At 45.5% G+C, this 13,754-nt stretch overlaps 1 protein-coding gene across 9 annotated transcripts in view; it reads left to right on the forward strand.

Moving 5' to 3' along the window:
• Positions 1-4,851: 4,851 nt before the first annotated feature.
• PCDH17 (protocadherin 17) overlaps positions 4,852-13,754 on the forward strand; it is a 142,047-nt gene continuing 133,144 nt past the window's right edge. For all 9 annotated transcript variants that reach the window (XM_063335209.1, XM_063335218.1, XM_063335234.1 and 6 more), the window contains exons 1-2: positions 4,852-5,460; positions 7,139-10,191. In XM_063335209.1, the coding sequence (XP_063191279.1) occupies positions 7,564-10,191 (2,628 nt within the window). In that variant the 5' untranslated portion in view covers positions 4,852-5,460; positions 7,139-7,563. The remainder of the gene's footprint in view (positions 5,461-7,138; positions 10,192-13,754) is intronic.

Below are 13,754 nucleotides of genomic sequence, written 5' to 3' on the forward strand. Positions count from 1 at the left end.
AGACAGAAGAAGCCAGTATTAATTGGTTCAGGGACAATCTCAAGCTTATCTCTTACTTGCTAATTCTCTTTACCCAAACTCTTTTTCAAACAGCCCTATGCCCCACTACAGCATGCTTTTCCTATTTCTGTCTTTTCTTGGCTCCCTCCCCTCCACTAGTCCGCTAACATAACTTGCAGACACTTACCTTCTCTTGCCTTTACCTACTGTACTGTTATTTCTTGTTCCCTTTCTCAGCAGTTATCCCCTCTTCTACACGTCTTGCTGGTGTGGACTCACATTTAAATGGACATAAAACTACTTACATACAGAGCGACAAAAGTAATTTTATCTATTGTTCTGTCGCTACTTTGAAACACTACTAACAAATGGAAGAAATGTCCTTTTAATCTATGTAAATTGTGATACTTTGCTATTATGGGATGAAACAAATCAGTGGAAAGGTTTCTATTGATTTCATTGAGTTTCTGGACAGTACTTCTGTTACATTTCTCTAGATGCCGTATAATTTCTATTTTTAATTGTCATTTTAACTAATTTTCCTAGTACTAAAAGTAAAGGTTGCCACACCATAATTCCTTGATCACCCTTTTAGTCCTTTAAAAAGACAAACAGATTTTGTACCTTTTAATCCTCACACATAGTAACTGATCTTAATGACTGCATATTTTTAACAGTTCATTTACTTCATTTTCAGATTCTGTAAGAACGCTTGATGACTAGCATTTAGTTAGATGCTTTTCACTCTTTAAGAATCTCTCTGTTGACACCTCAGTACACACCCACATCTCACCTTTGTTACTAAAAAAAAGTTGACCTGAGGAAATGTCTTCATTTGCTATGAATAAATACTTAATTTCTCTGCAATACTTCTATAGCTGGCCAACTGATAGGCCCACCAGTTCTGTCATGGCTTCCTCATATCGGTAAAATGTATATTTGGTTTTTAGCAGGCAATTCATTCTCTTATACATGGATTCTTTGTTCCTCAAATTCCCTCCCTGGCCTTTCTAATTTTACTTCTTTCTATTGTTTTCGAGATGATTGGATTTGGGCTTTCCCAATGATACATTTTAGGCTCAAATAACTTAAATATTGAACCTTGACATTTAACTATATTGATCTTTTCCTTGCCTTCCTATTTTCTTTTATTTGTTTAGGGATATTTGTTCTGAGACTTTTGTGCTATGCTTAAGTACCCTCCATGCTGAGACTAAAGATTTTCATTTCAACACTTCTGACTGAGGATATTGCTTATATATTTCCTTTTTTGAAAGTAGATAGAATAATAAACTACTACATTTCATTATGAATGTTTCCCAGAAAAAGTCTGGATACTTCTGTATTATGTTCATGATTAATCAGCATTTTTTAAAAAGTTGGTTTTGAGATGTGCCCTTTTACTATCAGTTATTTCGGTTGATGTCAGACCAAAACTTCCAACAAATAAACTTTTCAAGTATCAAAAAGTAGTTTTCCAGAGCGTAATTTAACCCCTCCACATATAGGTTATTGTTAGGGTTGTTACATTGGACTTTGCTCCTTTGTTGAGCTTTTCCTATACAGTCTATTTTATGTGTTCTTCTTGATTTGTCAGATAGTGTAAGCCTTCTATATGTGTATTCCTATTACTAAGGATTTGGATTTTGTCTGTGTATTGCTCTCCACAATACAGCTTTCTCACCAAGCTGTTAATAAGCATTTTTAAATTTTGTTTTTATTTTGATTCATTCTTTTTTCCCGATAAATATACACCATATATTCAATACACAGTGACGTGGCACAGCACGTAGGTATTATTGGCACTCATTGGCATTACCTTCATACATTTTATTTCTGACTTTTCTATGTGAAAAACACAGCAATTTCCTGATGAATGTATAGAAAATTATGATGCCAAGTCTAAGCTATCAAATATGTACTATGTGCTACAAATTTGACAGAAAAAGCATTTTAGATATACTGTAAAATCATCGAACAAATAAAATATTCATTACTTGCACAGGTGGATTAAAATCAATAAATGCCATTTTGTTGTTATAAACTGTCTGATGTAACAAACATCATCCTGGCAGAGGCATATATTATTATGCAGGCATAATTTTTTATCTGGCTTTTTCCAGTTAGGCAGCTAAGTCTCTATTGGGTTTAAGAGCCACAATTTTTAAAGATGTCAAGATGATATGATTTCCAATAAATCGTTAGAAATTTCTAGTAATCAACCATATCTGAAAATGAGTATTAAAAAAGTAGCTCTGTTGAAGTTAACACTAAAACCCACAGTGACTTGTAGGGCAAGGGGTAATTGTTTCGTTTATGATCATCACCTGGTCACCAGCAATAGGTCTGAGGATCTAGTGCTAGTGATTCAGATTTTATTTTTCCTCTAAGTATTCCGTGCATGTCGTTGGTATCAATGGGATGTTGTAAGCTGCAAGACGTTTGATAAAAAAAGGCAGATTTTACAAGCAAAGGCTACAGTTACTTGGATAAAGGGTTATATAGTTTTTCCCTTAATTCAGAGCCTCAAGTACTTGTTTTACAAACTGCAGAGTGCCCTAAAATCTATTGACTTCATTGTGGAGTCAGAGTATTTATTTTGTAATGCTGAGTCATATAAAAAAAAAAAAAGAAAGGCATTCACTAGGCTGGAGGAAAAAAAAAAAGTCATGGAGGCACCAACCTCCTGAAAAAAAAATGTCCAATTCATCTTGGGTTCCGTGGTGTTTTGTTTTTTTTTTAACATAAGTAAAACATGAGAAATATTGTCAGAAATATATTACTTAGTACGTGCCACTGTAATAGTGAAACTATTCTTTTATCCTGCTGGTGCTCTCCTGCTCCCTCAGAAAGGAAGTTAGAGTTACCGTATGTGTATACACTTGGGCACACACGCACCGAGTACATACCCCAAATGCAGCAGTATCTCTAGCACGCTAGAGGGAGCCATTACATAATTGCAATGACCCTTCCCCCCCCCCCCCCCCCGCCCCAGTTAAGCAGAACTTGCATAGAAAAATCTCTGGATGTCTTAAGACATCCTGCAGGTTTGGCATAGACTAAGGAATAAGGAAAGGAAAGCACAGGACTCAAGTCACAGTGAAACGAGGTCTCTTGATAGCTCAGGGGCTTACTCTGGTGTTTGTTCCATTTTTAAAATTGTGCTGCTCCTACAGGGGACTTCTCCAAGTAAGTGATTTAGCCGAATACGCCGATTTTCCTCAGCCAATCTGAAGCCCTCCTTCAGAAAGCAAAGCCCATTTTGTAAACATAGCCTTTATTTCGTCTGTCTGTCGCTCTCACACAGAAAGTTGGCACGTCTGAGAGTAGTGATTTTACGCTGCCACTAATGTATGTACAGTTTATTTATATACTGCGTTTTAACACAGCATTGGTTTTATAATGGTTACTAGCAGAGTCGTTCTGCATGGCAAAATATCCGTTTCAAAGCTACAAAGAGGTCTCCAGGACGGGTAGATGGGTCTAGAAAGAACACGTACTTGAACTTATAAATTTGTAAGACTTTCTCCAAGTCAAATGATATTTATGGACATAATAACTTAGAAAAAGCTGAGGGTTAGCCTATTGAGCAAGGCGAAAGAGCACCTTCCTTAACTGAATCTTTTTAAAGAGCCGCTCCTAAAATAATTGTCATGAGCGTCTTATAATCGCTCCAGAGTTGATTTTCCTTTTTTCTTCTTTTTTTTTTTTTTTTTATTTTTTTTTTCTTTTCCCCCTGAACGATTCATGCTACTTACACGCTCTTCACTCACAGCTCACAAATGGCAGCTTCATTTCGGTACGCGCGGGTCGAGACAATCCGAGCACTCACCTTTCCAGCATCAGTCATTCCCCACCCCCGCCAGCCCCGCGCCCGCCGCCCCCGGCCGAGACCCTCCCGCCGCCGCGGGGGCGGAGGCGGCCGCCGCGCCGGGGAGGGGAAGGGAAGGGAAAGGAGGGGAAGGGACGGGAAGGGAAAGAGAAGGGAAAGGAGGGGAGGGCACCGCTGCGGCCCCGAGACCCGCACCGCGGGGCTGCTGCCGCGCCCGTCCCCTGCTCCCCGGCACCGCGGGCGGCGGGGGATGCTCGGGGAGGGTGAGCCCCGCTCGGTGCGGCTCCCGTAGGGCCGGGGCGGAGGTGGTGGGGGGGATTGTCCCCATCCACTCCATCCCCGCGCCGGCGAGGCGAGGGGGAGTGCGCCGGGGCCCTCGTGGAGGAACGGGGTGGGGGGAAGACGCGACACGGGGCGGGGGAAGGAGGGGGGGAGGGTGGGGGGTGGGAGAGAAACACGACCGCGTCGCAGAGTCAAGTCCTTGCCCCTCCCGGCGCTTTGGACGAGTGCGGGGGTGTCCGCGCCTCCACCACCCCACCTCTCCCCTTTTTTTCCCCCCCGTCATCACGGGAGATTTGTTAATATACCTTAATAAATAAATAAGTAAGGGGGGGTGTATCAATAAATAAATAAATAATGGGAGGTATATCAATCAATCATTCAATAAATAAATAAAGCGAAGCCGGGAGCAGTTGGGGGGGGGGGGGCGGCTGGGGGCGCGGCGCTGCGGCGCACGGCGACAAGCCCCCGCAACCCGCTCGCTCGCCCGCTGCCTTTCGCGCGTCGCCCGTCTCCCAGCGCACCCATCTAATCAATGACACCCGGCGCCCGCCGCGGCCACGCCCCGCCCCCCCTCACACACGCCCCGCCCCCCTGCGCCTCCTCCCATTGGCCGGCCGGCGGCGGGGGCCGGTCGGCGCCTCCGCCGCCGATTGGCTGGCGGGGAATCCGTATCAATGTTTAAGCCGCGGCGTGAGGTGAATAGCGGCAGTCGGCGAGCGGCGCTGGGAGAGCGCGGCGCGGCGGCCCCGCCAGTGCTGCAGTGAGGGAGGCGCGGAGGAGGAGGGGGGGAAGTGAGAGAGGCAGAGAGCGGCTCCAACTGTTGAATTTTTTTTTCTCTGAATTTCGCTGCACTTTCCCTTGGCGGGGCGGCTGGTTGACATGGATCTGGTTTATCGGGCGTCGGCGTGGCTTTCGCGTGCTGCCTGGCTAAGACTTCTGGCGACCGGCTGTTTGAGAGGGGCCACCCATCAATGAGGCAGAGAAGAATATTTGTTGTTTTTAATTTTTATTTTTTTCTTCTTTTCCTTTTGAAAGCCTCTCCACCACAGGTTGCAGAATTAACTGTGTACTTTGGGTCTGGACTCAAATAAAGGAGAAAAAAAACCAAACCCAAACAGTGCAGAACTGAGACTCGGAACTAGATCTGTGAGATATGTATTGGGAATCTATGTTTTGTTTGGCTTTTTTTTTTTCCTCTTAATATGAAAGATCTCTGACTTATTTCACACATAACACTGAGGAAAGGTGGTTAAAAACACTCAGCAAAGCAGGAGACAGACGCGCCTCTGTGCCAGTGAGTGGATAACAGCCTTGTTTTCCTGATCCTCAGTCTCCCGGAGAAAGAGGTATAGTAAAAGTGTAGCTGGATCCGACACCCCACCCCACCCCCATTCTTTTTTTTTTTTTCCCCTTTCTTCCTTACCCCTCCCACCCCCCAAAAAAATATAAATCTGATTAATTTTTTTTTTATCCTGTCTATAGAGTGAGTCAGAGAAGCGTTAGGAAGAAGCTGCAACTAATGTCTGTGAAGGGAGGAACATGAGGCGATAGTGAATGTGATTTGTTCCGCTGGATCTGACTCATCCAGCAGATTGAAACACCTGCATTTCTGGTTGTGCCATTCATTTATTTCTGGTTGTTAAAAGAACCTGAAATAAAATTTAGTCACCCTTCCCCAATATTTACCTATACACCATATCGCTGGGAACGGTATATCAGAGAGGGGGGAATGCATCTGGCGTTGCCCCCGCTCTTCTGCCCTATACCAAGATGCCCAGAGAGACTGTTAAATCTTGAAAGGACTGCAAAAAATGCATCACACCAATCGCGGAACTGCATAGGGTTTAATATAAGCGAATTAGTCGATTAAAAGGTCTACCACTTTATTTATCGCCAGGATTGTTTTTCCTCTTCTTCTCCCCTCCCCTAAATGAAGAGGACTAGGCGGCAGTGTCATTGGAAGGAGATGCTGAATAGAAAGAAAAGAGAGGCACTTGACAGCGCAGCCCTGTGAATACAGAGACTGTTTCCCTTTTAGCGAGAGACTGAGAGAGAGAGAGTGTGTGTGTGGTGGCTTTTCTTTCTTTCTTTCTCCCCCCTCTCGCCCCCCTTCCTTTCTCTCTCTCTCTTGCTCTCTTTTTAAAATCTATGCGTCCAGCCACGGGTTGCCTGTTGATTTCCTCTCGGCTGGAGAGAAAAGCAAACTGGAATTAAACTGCAGCGAGAAAAGTGCAGCTCCTCAGACACGCATACGCACACACGCATAGAGATACACGGAGAGAAAGGATGTGGTGGTGGCGGCGGCTACTGGCCTGTCTTAAAGAAACCCAAGTGTGCATCTGATTGAACACAGCCTGTAATTTCTCTCAAAATATATATTTACTGCTAATGATGACGGTCAGCTGGTGGGTTTCTTAATTTTTTTTCCCTACAAAAGGACGAGTGTGAGGCTGGTAGTAGAGGGAGAGAAAGGAAACTACAAATCCGGACACTAGTTTTTGCTGGGGGTTTTTTTGGTGTGTTTTGTTTTCCCCTCTTGCCCTGCAATCCTCGTTCCCTCCCCTTCTGATTCGGGAAGGAAAGAGTGAGGGTGTACGAGACAGAGAGGGGGGAAATACCGATGGCAGCGAGATGCAGCTCTCCGCCGCAAGCAATGCAAGATTAGATCTCTAAATGCAGCAAAACACTCCCTGAAAACCAACAACCCCGCGGTGCAATCAGACATTTCACTGCCTCTCACTGCACACGAAGAGGGCTTCAACAACAAGCTGAGACTTTTTTTTCCCCTTCTGTCTCTCTCCCACCCCTCCACTCCATCAATCGCATCACAAGCGATGAGTAGCAAATAAGCTTTTCTAGCCCTGCTTACAGACCTGTGGCCGCCCCCCTTTCCTATGTAGATATAAATACACATATTTAAAAGAGAAATCTTTTTGATCGTTTTTAGAAAGAACAGCCACTGCCACCGATTTTTTATTATTGTTATTATTTTTATTATCCTTTGTACATCTGCGGGGAATCAAGGACCGGGAACTCTTCGCCTGCGCGGAGGAGAAGATCTTTTGCAAATTTTCTGATTTTTGAAATCCTCCCACTGCCGAAGTTGGACACCCGAAGTAACTGCGAGGGGACTGCAAGCACGGCCAGCGCTTGCTGAAAGGCTGCCGAAGCTGCTCCCCCCCCACGCCCCCCACGCCTCCGGCCCCCCCGATTGCTCCCTCCCTCTGAGCTACATGGTCCATTTGCTGCCTCTCATCCTGTGTCTCTGCAGATGTTTTAGAGCAACAGGTTCAGGAACTTAAAATATAGGGGTGGGGAGAAAGAAAGCAAAGAAAAAAAGAGACAGCCGACGGACGAAGAGGAAGAACAAACCCAGCGCAGGAGGCAGAGAAGACGGGGACAACCCTGGTCGCCGCTGCAGCTGCTGCACCCCCCACCCCTGCTCGGGGATGTACCTTTCCATTTGTTGCTTCTTCCTCTGCTGGGCTCCCGCCCTGTCGCTGAAGAACCTGAATTACTCGGTGCCGGAGGAGCAGGGAGCGGGCACGGTCATCGGCAACATCGGCCGCGATGCGCGGCTGGCGGCGGGCGCGGCGGGAGGCGGGATGCTGCCCGCGGAGCGCGGCGGCCCCGGCGGCGGCCCCGGCGGTGGCCGCGGCCCCAAGTCCACCTTCCGGGTGCTGGAGAACTCGGCCCCGCACCTCCTGGACGTGGACGGGGAGAGCGGGCTGCTCTACACCAAGCAGCGCATTGACCGTGAGGCGCTGTGCCGGCGCAGCGCCAAGTGCCAGCTGTCCCTCGAGGTGTTCGCCAACGACCAGGAGATCTGCATGATCAAGGTGGAGATCCAAGACCTGAACGACAACGCACCGGCGTTCCCCTCTGACCAGGTGGACATGGACATCTCAGAAAACGCTGCGCCGGGCACCCGCTTCCCCCTCACCAGCGCCCATGACCCAGACGCTGGGGATAATGGGCTGCGGACGTACCTGCTTACCCGGGATGACTACGGCCTCTTTTCCCTCGATGTGAAGTCCCGTGGTGATGGCACGAAGTTTCCAGAGCTGGTCATCCAGAAGCCATTAGACCGTGAGGAGCAGAGCCACCACACCCTTGTGCTGACGGCACTGGACGGCGGCGACCCACCACGTTCGGGCACAGTGCAGATCAACGTGCGCCTCATTGACTCCAATGACAACAGCCCTGTCTTTGAAGCAGCCTCCTACGTGGTAGAGCTTCCAGAAAATGCACCACTGGGCACTGCTGTCATCGACCTTAATGCCACCGATGCTGATGAGGGTACCAACGGAGAGGTGCTCTACTCTTTCAGTGGCTACGCACCCGAGCGCGTCCGTGACCTGTTCAGCATCGACCCGCAGAGTGGTCTCATCCGTGTCAAGGGCAACCTGGACTATGAGGAGAGTGGCCTCATTGAGATTGATGTCCAGGCTCGGGACCTGGGGCCCAATCCCATCCCTGCTCACTGCAAGGTCACTGTCCGCCTCATCGACCGCAATGACAATGCACCCACCATTGGCTTTGTCTCCGTTCGCCAGGGAGCACTGAGTGAGGCTGCCCCACCAGGTACCGTCATTGCCCTGGTGCGGGTCACCGACCGTGACTCAGGCAAGAACGGGCAGCTCCAGTGTCGGGTGCTGGGCGGTGGCGGCGGGCCCGGAGCCGTCCCTTTCACCCTGGAGGAGAACTATGACAATTTCTACACTGTGGTCACTGACAGGCCCCTGGACCGTGAGGCACAGGATGAGTACAACGTGACCATTGTGGCACGTGACGGGGGCAACCCTCCACTCAACTCCACCAAGTCATTTTCCGTCCGCATCCTCGATGAGAATGACAACCCACCCCGCTTCAGCAAGAACCTCTATGTGTTACAGGTGCCCGAGAACAATATCCCTGGAGAGTACCTGGGCTCAGTCTTGGCCCAGGACCCCGACCTGGGCCAAAATGGGACAGTCTCTTACTCCATTCTGCCTGGGCATGTAGGTGATGTCTCCATCTACACCTATGTCTCCGTCAACCCTACCAATGGTGCTATCTACGCCCTGAGGAGCTTCAACTATGAGCAGACAAAGCACTTTGAGTTTCGTGTGCTGGCCAAAGACTCGGGCTCACCCCACCGTGAAAGTAATGCCACGGTACGTGTCACTGTGCTCGATGTCAATGACAATGCACCCCTCATCGTTCTGCCCGCTCTCATCAATGACACCGCTGAGCTGCAGGTGCCACGCAATGCTGGGGTGGGCTACCCCGTGGGCACCGTCCGTGCCCTGGACAGTGACTTTGGGGAGAGTGGGCGTCTCACATATGAGATTGTGGAAGGCAATGAGGAGCACCTCTTTGAGATGGACCCCACTAGCGGTGAGATACGCACCTTGCACCCCTACTGGGAGGAGCTCAGCCCTGTGGCTGAACTGGTGGTAAAAGTCAGTGACCATGGCAAGCCCAGCCTCTCTGCAGTGGCCAAACTCATTGTCAGGGCCTTGGCGGGGCCCCTGCCCGAGGCTGGCGAGCCACAGGTGAATGGCGAGCAGCATCGGCGACCACACTGGGACTTGTCACTGCCCCTGATCGTGACGCTGAGCACTGTCTCCATCATCCTGCTGGCTGCCATGATCACTATTGCTGTGAAGTGCAAGCGAGAGAACAAGGAGATCCGCACCTATAATTGTCGCATTGCCGAGTATAGCCACCCTCAGCTGGGAGGAGGGGGAGGCAGTGGCGGGGGAGGAGGAGGCAGTGGCAGTGGAGGGGGCAAGGGCAAGAAGAAGAAGATCAGCAAGAATGACATTATGCTGGTGCCCAGTGAGGGCGAGGACAGCCGGGGCCCCCTCAATGTCATGAACGTGGTGAGCAGCCCATCCCTGGCCACCTCACCCATGTACTTTGACTACCAGACCCGCCTGCCCCTCAGCTCTCCCAGGTCTGAGGTGATGTACCTGAAGCCCGCCTCCAACAACCTGACTGTACCCCAGGGACATGTGGGCTGCCACACCAGCTTCACAGGGCAAGGGACTAACGCCAGCGAGGCTCCCCCGAGCCGGATGTCCATAATTCAGGTAGGAGACTTTTAGAATTCCCTGGACCTCACTTTAGACGCTGGTTTAACTTTACCTTTTGTCTGCAGTGAAATCTGCTGTAAGGCACCACTGACGGGACCAACACAAGTCACTAAAGAGAGGTGGACTTAATGAAAGTGGAACCAGACCACACCTGGTGGGTCTGGTTCTGCTGTCACATAGGTGTTTCCCGTGTGATTCAAAAGTAAATGCCCACTGAAATAGAGTTATGGCAGTGCAAACGAGGTGCATGTGAGAGTGCAGGCAGGCGTTTAGTACGTTTGGGGCACGCTGGGGTATTTTCCCAGAAGATCGTCAGACAGAGGTGGGCACTTCCATAGGTTTCACTTCTCTTTGTTTTGGGGTGGAGAAGGGGGGAGGGTGTTTCTGAAGCAGTCATATCATCTGCAGTAACTAACAGGATGTGGGAGAAACTCTACACACTGAGGACATCTATTGCAACAGTGTATTATAGCCCTCCAATCCTGTATGTAAATATGAGCTATCTTTCCAAGATGTATGTTTTTAATTTTTTTAATTTCCTTCTTTAGAATATATATACATAAATATTTATTTTTTTGATGCAGAATGGTATCATTGGGACCCCATTGCCTCCTCCTCTCTCCATAAACAACCAAACCTTCAGTGTTGAAAATTCTGCTTAGTCAAATAGAAAGAAAATGTATGTGGTGATTCCCTCCTACCCCCAAATGTAAAAAAACCCCTCACATCCTGTCATAAACCAGCAAAACAACTAGTCAGATTTCCAGTAGCCTGAGTCAATATTGATGATTGCTTTATAGAGAAAGACTTACATGCTCTGTCTTCTACGAAAGCTCATTTAGAAATTACAGCTGGGCTGCATTCTTCTGCCAGTTATATCCACACTGTCCTCTACCGACTTTCGTGAGTGTGAGAAATGGCAGAATTTGGACCATTGGATATAGGGTGCTAATCAAAGAATGACTTAATTTTCAGCAGGTAGTTTAAAGTCCAAACTCAGAAGATGTATTCCAGAGCAGTGAACTCGTAGAGTGAAGGTGAGGGCAGAATTTGGCTCCAGTTGATTTAATTTAAAGTATTGCTTCATGATTAATGCAGCTTAACATTCAAATACTACAGGTATGTTCCAAAGTGATTTTTAACGTTTGGATTGAAAGCAGGCTCTGGATAATGACTATTAATATATTTGAAATGTCATATCTGTTTTATCCTGTGGTTCTCTAATATGCTGTTCTGAGTCATAGGGGAATGAGCTGAGTGTATCAGAAGTGACACAGACTCATTTTGTATATGCAGCTAGTGGGAAAGAAGTTGCACCATAGACACTTGATGTACCAAAAGAAAATTCATAATACCTTTGAGTTATCACACCCTGCGGGCTGTGAGCACCGAATGTTCTAGTTGCCAGCTGCATCTAATGTTTTAAACTAAATAGAAGTGGCCATCAGTAATCGGCAGGTTAAACAACCAAAATTCCAATAACTGATGGCTTGTAAATTGAATATTTATAACTGGGGGAAAAAAAAAGAAAAAAAAAGAAAAAAGGCTGTCTGTACAAGGTCACTGTGAACTAATCCTCAACCTGCTATTGAGTTGTGTCACAGAAACAATTTCATTTTATGCCTATCATGAATTTGTGTTGCTATCAATTAGGTGAGTGGAGCAATACTTAAAATCTGAAAGTGATTTTAACAAAAAGTGACACTTCAGGAAAGAGTTTAGGTTAGGGCGCAACCGGAGATAATTTGATTTATAATTCATGCTTTAAAAAACAAATAACTTTCAATGACACTTGTTTAAGTAATGTCAACTTTTTCACTGTAAAATGGAGTTGTCAGAATGCTAAAAAAAAACCAACACATTTTTTTTCTACTGACAAGTGTAATAGTTACTAAAAGACAGAAAATTATACTTTCCTACAACCATGTAATGTCTATATAAAGCAATTAATTCATGTACTGATGCTACCGAGTAGTAAAGATTCAACTGTAGTGTAAAATCCCTATGGAAAATATGATTCCTTTTTTTACAGTGTTCACTGTATAATATCAATCATGATTTTTTTTTTTTTCCTGAGATCTATATAAAGCTAAAAGAGGAATTTCCTCCCTTAAAAAGGTGTGTTGTGGTTTCTATAACAGTTTTTATTACAACAACTGTGGGAATGTTAACCGTAACTCCTTGTAGCACATACTGGTTTATCTAATAATGTTTTTGCTTTCCCTGAACATCTACACAGAGTGTTTTGGATGTTTAGATGGTCCAGCCAGTAGATTAGGAAACATTCGTTTTTCCCTAGTGAACAACCTGTTCAAACATACTTATTGATACTATGTTTTGTAGTTGTATTGACAAAACAAAAATACAGTATGAAACAGAGTGGATGGTTTCTAGTTAGGAAAGGCCCAGACTTAAAGTAGTTAGATAAGAAAATCTGATACTCTTCACTGTATTTTGCATTACGAAAATACATTTTGTATTCTCCATCTCCACATCCCTGGTGTAAATTTTATATAAAATTTGCATTTAGAATGTAGATTCTACTTTGTGTCTGGTCCTGTACTTCTGCCTCATGTAAAATTCAAACTGCAAACCTAGGGAAAAATAGTAAAGGATCGGCCCTCTCTCTGGATCTACTATATCCTTAATCACTCCAGGAAACCTGTGCCTGGAAAAGTAAATTGCACAGTTAGGAATCAAAGGTATAGCCAGTGGAAAAAAAGATACAGAATCCAAACAGCTGCTTTATCATCTCCTTTCATTAGTCAATTCAGAAAAGCAGTTTTCTTCGTTACCTCAGTAAGGGAAAGGTAAATGATTGTGTAAGTGTTCTCTAGTGAATATTCACTTCAGTTTTTCCAGATATATTGCTGAGCCACAATAATCTCACACTGTATAATTCATACAATGGGACTGCTTTTCTTCACTCTCTTTTTGTCAGCAAGTGTTTAATGGCAGAATTCTCTAGGAGGAGCCTGTTATTAAAACTTTATGTTTATATATATGTATGTATATACACACGTATGTACGTATATATCCATGGATATATATACACATACTAAATATTATATTACTTAGTACATCCAATTGAGTCTATAAATATTTAAAATCAAATAAATAATTTCTTTCTCAGTAAGATACAAATTTTCTCCCTCTTATTAGGCATGCATAAAAGTTTTTTTTTGCTTTGAAGTAAAAGCTGTAAAGTCAATGGGCTTTATGATTCCCTTACTTCTCATGAACAGTGTTTTATTCTACAGATAATTCAATTTATATCAATGAATACCTGTGGAGTAAAGTGTTAATTAGTGACTATGGGTTTCAGACTGACCCAAAACGACCAGCAGCTGAAGAAAATATTGCCTGAGATGTGTAAGAGCGGTGTACTCTTACCTCTCTTTAAGTGACTTCTGCTAGACATTAGTCACACGGTTTAACAATTTGTTAAAACTCACTACTTTGTAGCATCCAACTATGTGCCATGGTTGCATATGTTACTCATATGAATCAATGAACTTCTTCAGTACCATAAAAATTAAGTAGTTTAAACATGTATACAT

This window comes from Chroicocephalus ridibundus, chromosome 1 (assembly GCF_963924245.1).
Source record: "Chroicocephalus ridibundus chromosome 1, bChrRid1.1, whole genome shotgun sequence".
Taxonomy (NCBI): Eukaryota; Metazoa; Chordata; class Aves; order Charadriiformes; family Laridae; genus Chroicocephalus; species Chroicocephalus ridibundus.